Source organism: Salvelinus namaycush, chromosome 14 (genome assembly GCF_016432855.1).
Source record: "Salvelinus namaycush isolate Seneca chromosome 14, SaNama_1.0, whole genome shotgun sequence".
In the NCBI taxonomy this organism is placed as follows: Eukaryota; Metazoa; Chordata; class Actinopteri; order Salmoniformes; family Salmonidae; genus Salvelinus; species Salvelinus namaycush.
Window position 1 is genome coordinate 15373580 of NC_052320.1, and position 8908 is coordinate 15382487.

General features: G+C 42.1%; 1 protein-coding gene across 1 annotated transcript; it reads left to right on the forward strand.

The window, feature by feature from the left end:
- The first annotated feature begins 1528 nt into the window (after nucleotides 1-1528).
- On the forward strand, nucleotides 1529-8908 carry LOC120059628 (V-set and transmembrane domain-containing protein 2-like protein). The gene is made up of 3 exons (XM_039008753.1): nucleotides 1529-1687; nucleotides 3263-3307; nucleotides 8522-8908. Exons 1-3 carry the CDS (start codon nucleotides 1577-1579, stop codon nucleotides 8906-8908), a joined length of 543 nt encoding a protein of 180 aa, XP_038864681.1. The 5' UTR covers nucleotides 1529-1576.

Below are 8908 nucleotides of genomic sequence, written 5' to 3' on the forward strand. Positions count from 1 at the left end.
CACTCTGTTCACAACGTTGACATCAGCAAACCACTCGCCGACACGAAGCCATACACATGGTCTGCGGTTGTGAGGTCGGTTGGATATAGTGCCAAATTCTCTAAAACGACATTGGTAGAGAAATTAACATTCAATTCTCTGGCAACAGCTCTAGTGGACATTCCTACAGTAAGCATGCCAATTGCACACTCCCTCAAAACTTGAGACATCTATGGCATTGTGGTGTTTGACAAAAATGCACATTTTAGAGTGGCGTTTTATTGTCCTCAGCACAGGTGCACCTGTGTAATGATCACGCTGTTTAATCAGCTTCTTGATATGCCACACCTGTTAGGTGGATGGATTATCTTGGCGATGGACAAATGCTCACTAACAGGGATGTAACCAAATTTGTGCACAAAATTTGAAAGAATATTTTTGTGCATATGGAACATTTCTGGGATCTTTTATTTCAGCTCATGGAACATGGGACCAACACTTTACATGTTGCGTTTATATTTTTGTTCAGTATATAAACTCAATACATGAAGTGATGACTTTAAGAATGATTACCTGCTGCATTCAAACCAACCTAGAGCACTAGACTAAACTTCACTTGTGTCATGCTTGTGGTATTGAGATAAACATTGTAAAGCTTTCACTGATTGCACATAAATTAAGATAGTTCATACATGACAGAGTGCTTGCTTTGTTATCCAACTGATCTTGTGTTCTTTCTGTTATCCTGTGAACCCCGTCCATTGCTGCTTGCAGCTGTATTATTACATTATATTTTTATGACAGGCTATGTAAACTGTATTATTATTGCACTGCATATTTACACTGTGTGTTTGTGAACACATTCACAACTATCTGAGCGTTGGTTTAGTAAGCACTCCATCACAGATTGAGTGTGGTTTTATGCTGGAGAGAGATACACCCAAGTCCTCTTTAGTTTGCCAGCCCTTCAGCAAGGCTGAACTAATCAGTTATGACATTGCGTATCAGAACTACTTTTGAAACTATACCAAAGCTGTCTGTTATAGTTCAAAGCTATATCTTAACTGAAAAACAAAAACAATAGTATTGCTTCTTTAATAGAAACAAGGGAGCTGTTTTGGCAGTAATGCCTTCTTTAGTTTACATGCAGAGTGGTAATATTAATAACAACACTTTTTATTACAAACATTGAATAATAACTAACTAAATAGCAAGCCAGGTGAGCACAATGAGATTCATCAAAATAGAAATGTTTTATCTAGTAATTGAGGATTTATGATTTAAATGCCTCATAGTTGCTTAGAAACACAAGTCTTTATGGATTGTGTTCCTAAAAGAGTGTTGTATTTGCAAAAGGCCTATAGCACGGAAAGACAATTTCTTTATGCACACTATTACTAGGGTTAACTCAACATTCTATTTGAGACTATTACAATCACAGTGTATTATCACTGTAAATCAAAGAGCAAAACAGCGATGATATTGTCTTCAGAGAGGACTGGGTTATCTTTTTCATAGCCAACTGCTTTTTCTCCATACAGCTGTGTTCACAGAAGTTCCCCATGACATCACAGCACAGAGTGGTCAGGACGTGGAGATGGCGTGCTCTTTCCGGGGGGCAGGCCCCTCCTACTCCCTGGAGATCCAGTGGTGGTACATCAGAAACCATAGAGACTGGACAGAGAAACAGCCCTGGACCACCAATCAGGTAGCTAGAATGCTATTTGGTATTTTATTAGGATCCCCATTAGCTGTTGCAAAAGCAGCAGCTACTCTTCCTGGGGTCCACACAAAACATGAAACAAGACATAATATAGAACATTAATAGACAAGAACAGTTCAAGGATGGAAATAAATCAACTTTTTTTTAAAGGCACACGTAGCCTACATATCAATACATACACACAAACTATCTAGGTCAAATAGGGGAGAGGCGTTGTGACGTGAGGTGTTGCTTTTTCTGTTTTTTGAAACCAGATTTGCTGTTTTTTTTTAGCAACATGAGATGGAATGGAGTTCAATGCAATAATGTCTCTATATAATACTGTACGCTTTCTTGATTTTGTTCTGGATTTGGGGACTGTGAAATGACCCCTGGTGGCATGTCTGGTGGGGTAAGTGTGTGTGTCGGAGCTGTGTGTAAGTTGACAATGCATACAATTTGGGATTTTCAACACATTAAGAGACTGCTCGTTCTCTGTCACTGCTTAGAGAATGTTGCTGAGGAGGTGTTCTGTGATCAGTGATCACAGGGATGCGGCAGAGCATGGATAGTTGTGGAACAGTCTTCCTATTCTCCCTCATTGCAAATCACAATGTAAATAGCAAATAGCAGTAAGTAGTGCACACAAATATGCACACAAACTCCTTTACTCAGTCCCAATCTTTAGTGTGCCATCGTGCACAGCTATACAGGTCAGAATCAGGACCAATTAATAAAGTACACAGAGCTAAACTGAGTGAGGTGAGCAGCAGGTAACAAACCACACATGAATCACTGCAGTAGGCAGAAATAGCAGCAGGTTCCCCAGGTGCCCCGGAGGCACAAGAACAGAAGAGGAGGCTGAGGAAATATTTCATCAGGAGGACTACCTGAGCTGGGCAAAGCAGAGCAGGTTTTCCATAAAGACGTAAAGTTTTCCAGGCCTCCTGCTGTCTTTCGACACTTTTTAATTGGAAAAGGAAGAAATGTAAAGAAACTTCCTCTCACCTCACTCAGATTCATTATTCATGACGTGCCCCTGGAGGACTGGCTGTGCTACACCATGCCTCCCTTGCTGGAGCGTGGGCCAGGTGGTGCTACTGGCCTAGAATAGTGTACCGGCTGTGTTGTAATGTAGTCAGGCCTACACTCTTTTCCTGGATGAACCATGTCTACAGTATAATATATTGGTTCCTCTCAAGTTGAAATGTATTGCATACTTTTTTTGGTTTCGAATTCATATTATAAATGTGAGTTATACTAAGAATGTGGAGATGAGTACCTTGGGGGTTAACACAGGTTCATCTTCTAGATCTATTGCTCTGAATAGAGTGGTGATTCTCCGCATACAGTATGCAGACTATGCACAGTGGAACACTGGGTTTATGTAATTTTGAGTCCAGCTGTACCTTTTTGATGCAATTACCTGTAAAGTAGGCATTATTAGGCCCATTATCTATGTTCTGCTCTGATCAAATTACCTGGAAGTGGACTCATTGATGTGAGGCATTTTTACGCAATGGAGAAAATGTTATAAAAGTAAGTCTAATGTTTCTCATTCTTTGAAATATTTTCCTACAGGTTGTACCCCAGGATGAGATGTCAAAGGATGCTACCAAAATAAGTGTGAGTCTTTACTGCATTATATGTTATATCTCCTACCTGTCTGGCGTCTATTTTACGCCTTTGTTTGTCTTGTTGGTCATTTAGTGTCCAATAGAGGCCTCATTACAAAAGTTATACAATAAGTGGTAGGGTTAGGGGAAAAACAAATATATATATATATATGTGTATTTACATATATATATGTATTTAAAAAAAAATATATATATATACAGTTGAAGTCGGAAGTTTACATACACCTTAGCCAAATACATTTAAACTCTATTTTTCACAATTCCTGACATTTAATCCTAGTAAATATTCCCTGTTTTAGGTCAGTTAGGATCACCACTTTATTTTAAGAATGTGAAATGTCAGAATAATAGTAGAGAGAATGATTTATTTCAGATTGTATTTCTTTCATCACATTCTCAGTGGGTCAGAAGTTTACATACACTCAATTCGTATTTGGTTGCATTGCCTTTAAATTGTTTAACTTGGGTCAAACATTTCGGGTAGCCTTCCACAAGCTTCCCACAATAAGTTGGGTGAATTTTGGCCCATTCCTCCTGACAGAGCTGGTGTAACTGAGTCAGGTTTGTAGGCCTCCTTGCTCGCACACACTTTTCCAGTTCTGCCCACACATTTTCTATAGGATTGAGGTATGGGCTTCGTGATGGCCACTCCAATACCTTGATTTTGTTGTCCTTAAGCCATTTTGCCACAACTTTGGAAGTATGCTTGGGGTCATTGTCCATTTGGAAGACCCATTTGCGACCAAGCTTTAACTTCCTGACTGATGTCTTGAGATGTTGCTTCAATATATCCACAGAATTCTCCTCCCTCATGATGCCATCTCTTTTGTGAGGTACACCAGTCCCTCCTGCAGCAAAGCACCCCCACAACATGATGCTGCCACCCCCGTGCTTCACGGTTGGGATGGTGTTCTTCAGCTTGCAAGTTTCCCCCTTTTTCCTCCAAAAATAACGATGGTCATTATGGCCAAACAGTTCTATTTTTGTTTCATCAGACGAGAGGACATTTCTCCAAAAAGTACGATCTTTGTCCCCATCTGCAGTTGCAAACTGTAGTCTGGCTTTTTTATGGCGGTTTTGGAGCAGTGGCTTCTTCCTTGCTGAGCACCTTTCAGGTTATGTCGATATAGGACTCGATTTACTGTGGATATAGATACTTTTGTACCTGTTTCCTCCAGCATCTTCACAAAGTCCTTTGCTGTTGTTCTGGGATTGATTTGCACTTTTCGCACCAAAGTACATTCATCCCTAGGAGACAGAAGGCGTCTCCTTCCTGAGCGGTATGACGGCTGTGTGGTCCCATGGTGTTTATACTTGCGTACTATTGTTTGTACAGATGAACGTAATACCTTCAGGCGTTTGGAAATTGCTCCCAAGGATGAACCAGACTTGTGGAGGTATACCATTTTTTTCTGAGGTCTTGGCTGATTTCTTTTGATTTTCCCATGATGTCAAGCAAAGAGGCACTGAGTTTGAAGGTAGGCCTTGAAATACATCCACAGGTACACCTCCAATTGATTCAAATGATGTAAATTAGCCTATCAGAAGCTTCTAAAGCCATAACATCATTTTCTAGAATTTTTCAAGCTGTTTAAATGCACAGTCAACTTAGTGTATGTAAACTTCTGACCCACTGGAATTGTGATACAGTGAATTATAAGTGAAATAATCTGTCTGTAAACAATTGTTGGAAAAATGACTTGTGTCATGCACAAAGTAGATGTCCTAACTGACATGCCAAAACTATAGTTTGTTAACAAGACATGTGTGGATTGATTGTCAGTACACTTGCTTCTGCTACAGTTGTGTGTTTCAGATCTATAGGAAAACAAGGCTACAGTACAGTACGATGGTGCAAGGTCTTCTTTTCTTCTCTCAGTAAAGCATGAATGCGCCAAACTTTACAACTGCTGTCTTTACAACACTGTCTTTACAACTGCTGTCTTTACAACTGCTGTCTTTACAACACTGTCTTTACAACTCCTGTCTTTACAACTGCTGTCTTTACAACTGCTGTCTTTACAACACTGTCTTTACAACTGCTGTCTTTACAACACTGTCTTTACAACACTGTCTTTACAACACTGTCTTTACAACTGCTGTCTTTACAACTGCTGTCTTTACAACTGCTGTCTTTACAACACTGTCTTTACAACTGCTGTCTTTACAAGTGCGATCTGCTGTCTTAATTTTAAAAAAGAGACTGGGTGCTCCCTGCTGAAGAATGATTAGGGAGTCAACGGAACTTTTGATAGCTCATCTGGCGTGGTGTAGTTCCTTGTTACCACTAGGCTGACTGAGGGTAATGATTTGTTAACAGCTAGTTCTGTGCTCGAACAGCAGCTATTCATCTTGCTGTGTGTGGAGGAGTATAAACCAGGTTCTCCCTCTACTCCATCGTCTCCAGGAAAAGATTAAGCCTATCTCTGATCTGATGTTTCCTCCCTGGTTCATTTCCCTATTGGCTGGCTAGCTGCTGCTGACTAACCATAATGAAACCACCAGCTGTGGTGTGGAGGAGGATGCCACTGGACCATCGCTCAGCTGGTAAAACGATGTCATCGGTTCCAGCAGACATGGATGCATACCAGCCTTTCATGTTTCCCCACAAGTATAGCTAATGGCATCAACCAGACTGAAAACACCAATCAGCTTTCCGGCACCCTGTATATGGCCTTAGAGTTTAAGTATTTTCATATTCTATTGATGCTGAGATTATACTAAACCATGCAGGCCTAAAGTGGTTTGCGAAATTATTCACCCCCTTGGCATTTTTCCTATTTTGTTGCCTTACAACCTGGAATTAAAATCGATATTTTTTGTTGTCGAAACAAACAAGAAATAAGACAAAAAAACTGAAAACTTGAGCGTGCATTACTATTCACCCCCCCCCCCCCCCCCCCCCCCAATGTCAATACTTTGTAGAGCCACCTTTTGCAGCAATTACAGCTGCAAGTATCTTGGGGTATGTCTCTATAAGCTTGGTACATCTAGCCACTGGGATTTTTGCCCATTCTTCAAGGCAAAACTGCTCCAGCTCAAGTTGGATGGGTTCCCCTGGTGTACAGAAATCTTTAAGTCATACCACAGATTCTCAATTGGATTGAGGTCTGGGCTTTGACTAGGCCATTCCAAGACATTTAAATGTTTCCCCTTAAACCACTCAAGTGTTGTTTTAGCAGTATGCTTAGGGTCATTGTCCTGCTGGAAGGTGCATCTCCGTCCCAGTCTCAAATCTCTGGAAGACTGAAACAGGTTTCCCTCAATAATTTCCCTGCCATCCATCATTCCTTCAATTCTGACCAGTTTCCCAGTCCCTGCTGATGAAAAACATCCCCACAGCATGATGCTGCCACCACCATGTTTCACTGTGGGGATGGTGTTCTCGGGGTGATGAGAGGTGTTAGGTTTGCTCCAGACATAGCGTTTTTCTTGATGGCCAAAAAGCTAAATGTTTGTCTAATCTGACCAGAGTACCTTCTTCCATATGTTTGGGGAGTCTCCCACATGCCTTTTGGCGAACACCAAACGTGTTTGCTTATTTTTTTCTTTAAGCAATGGCTTTTTTCTGGCCACTCTTCCGTAAAGCCGAGCTCTGTGGAGTGTGCAGCTTAAAGTGGTCCTATAGACAGATACTCCAATCTCCGTTGTGGAGCTTTGCAGCTCCTTCAGGGTTATCTTTGGTCTCTGTTGCCTCTCTGATTAATGCCCTCCTTGCCTGGTCCATGAGTTTTGGTGGGTGGCCCTCTCTTGGCAGGTTTGTTGTGGTGCCATATTCTTTCCATTTTTTAATAATGGATTTTATTGTGCTCCGTGGGATGTTCAAAGTTTTGGATATTTTTTTATAACCCAACCCTGATCTGTACTCCACAACTTTGTCCCTGACCTGTTTGGAGAGCTCCTTGGTCTTCATGGTGCGGCTTGCTTGGTGGTGCCCCTTGCTTAGTGGTGTTGCAGACTCTGGGGCCTTTCGGAACAGGTGTATATATACTGAGATCTGTGACACTTAGATTGCATACAGGTGGACTTTATTTAACTAATTATGTGACTTCTGAAGGTAATTGGTTGCACCAGAACTTATTTATGGGCTTCATAGCAAAGTTGTTTTTTTTTAAACAAGTTATGTTTTAAATTTCACTTCACCAATTTGGACTATTTTGTGTATGTCCATTACATGAAATCCAAATAAAAATAGGAAAAACACCAAGGGGGATGAATACTTTTGCAAGGCACTGTATTAACTATAGTCCTAAAATAGTATTTTGGTCTGTTTTATTGGTCTTAAGGTTGAATGTGATTGTGTGATTTTCTCTGTAAGCCTAGAGGACTCTGGACTGATAATATATAGACAGCCACAGACAAATCATCAGCCTTGGGTACACTACCTGAGTGGGAGGAAGCTAATAAAGACAACTGGATTTATATCTTGGTGCGTCACAACCAATGACATTCCAACAGCATGTGATCACTTTGTTATCTAAGATCTGACACCATAAAATATATTTTTCACAGCGTTTTATAAGCCACTGAACTATTACATCCTTACCCAGTAAAGGCATGTTCTGTATGTACAGCATGCAGGGCACAGCATCTCCTCATTTGTTCAAGGGAGCAAATGGAACAGCTGTCTGCAACATGGAAACAAAGGGACTGGCGCCTATAATAGGACATTGTTCTGAGTGTGTGTGTACATGCCTCCTCACATGCCCACTCAATCTGTTTGGTTGCCAGACAGCTTTATTGAGCGCAGGGGCTGGGTGGCTGGACTCGACTGGGCTCGGTGGGGCTGCCAGCAGTACAGGGCTTGGGGAGGCGGGGGCAGCTGCTCTGTAAGTGTTGCACTGTGGTGCATCTGTGGTGACGCAGCCAGCATTTCATTACAGAGCTGTCTGCCAGCCTCATCTGGACCAGTCAGCCTGGCTCATCCACACACACACACAGAGGATGCAGGGACAGAGAAGGGGGTGATGGTGCACAAGGAAGTTTATTGTTTTTTGGAGCAAATTGAATAACAACAGATACAGACACGGAGTATTTTCAGATCTGAATGAGAAATTCAGCTGGAGGACAAATTAGGGTTGAGATATCATGATGTGAGGATTTCTAATTTTTGTTTGTAATAGATAGGGTATACAGTCATGGACCAAAATCTATAATTTAACTCTTGGATGTTGAAATATCATTTTGTTGGTCTGTTTTGCAGGTGGTGAAGGTTGCCGGGAGCAACATCTCCCACAAGCTTCGTCTGTCCAGCGTGAAGCCGTCTGACGAGGGCACATACGAGTGCCGCGTGATCGACTTCAGCGACACCGACAGCAACGCCCGCCACCACAAGGTGAGGGCCTACCTGCAGGTGGAGTCAGAGAGAAACCAGAACCCGAAGCTGCGCCACCATGGAGAAAACTTCCAACCCCAGGACACCAAGGGCCTGGCGAGCAGCAGGCACCAGCCGGAGCATGGCAAGCACTCGCCAGCAGCCCACCACAAACCAACAGGCACTGGCAGGGAGCTGAGGAAGAGGTCTGCTGAGACTGGCAGCGCTACTGACTGTACTGACAGCTGTCCTCTACACCTCACAGCTCACCCATAG

What these genes read in the sequence shown, in the direction of transcription:
- LOC120059628 (XM_039008753.1), top strand. Translation starts at nt 1,577, where the DNA reads ATGGCGTGCTCTTTCCGGGGGGCAGGCCCCTCCTACTCCCTGGAGATC. An exon ending in AGCCCTGGACCACCAATCAG is followed by an intron (nt 1,688 to 3,262) that starts GTAGCTAGAATG and finishes ATTTTCCTACAG; the next exon opens with GTTGTACCCCAGGATGAGAT. An exon ending in AGGATGCTACCAAAATAAGT is followed by an intron (nt 3,308 to 8,521) that starts GTGAGTCTTTAC and finishes TCTGTTTTGCAG; the next exon opens with GTGGTGAAGGTTGCCGGGAG.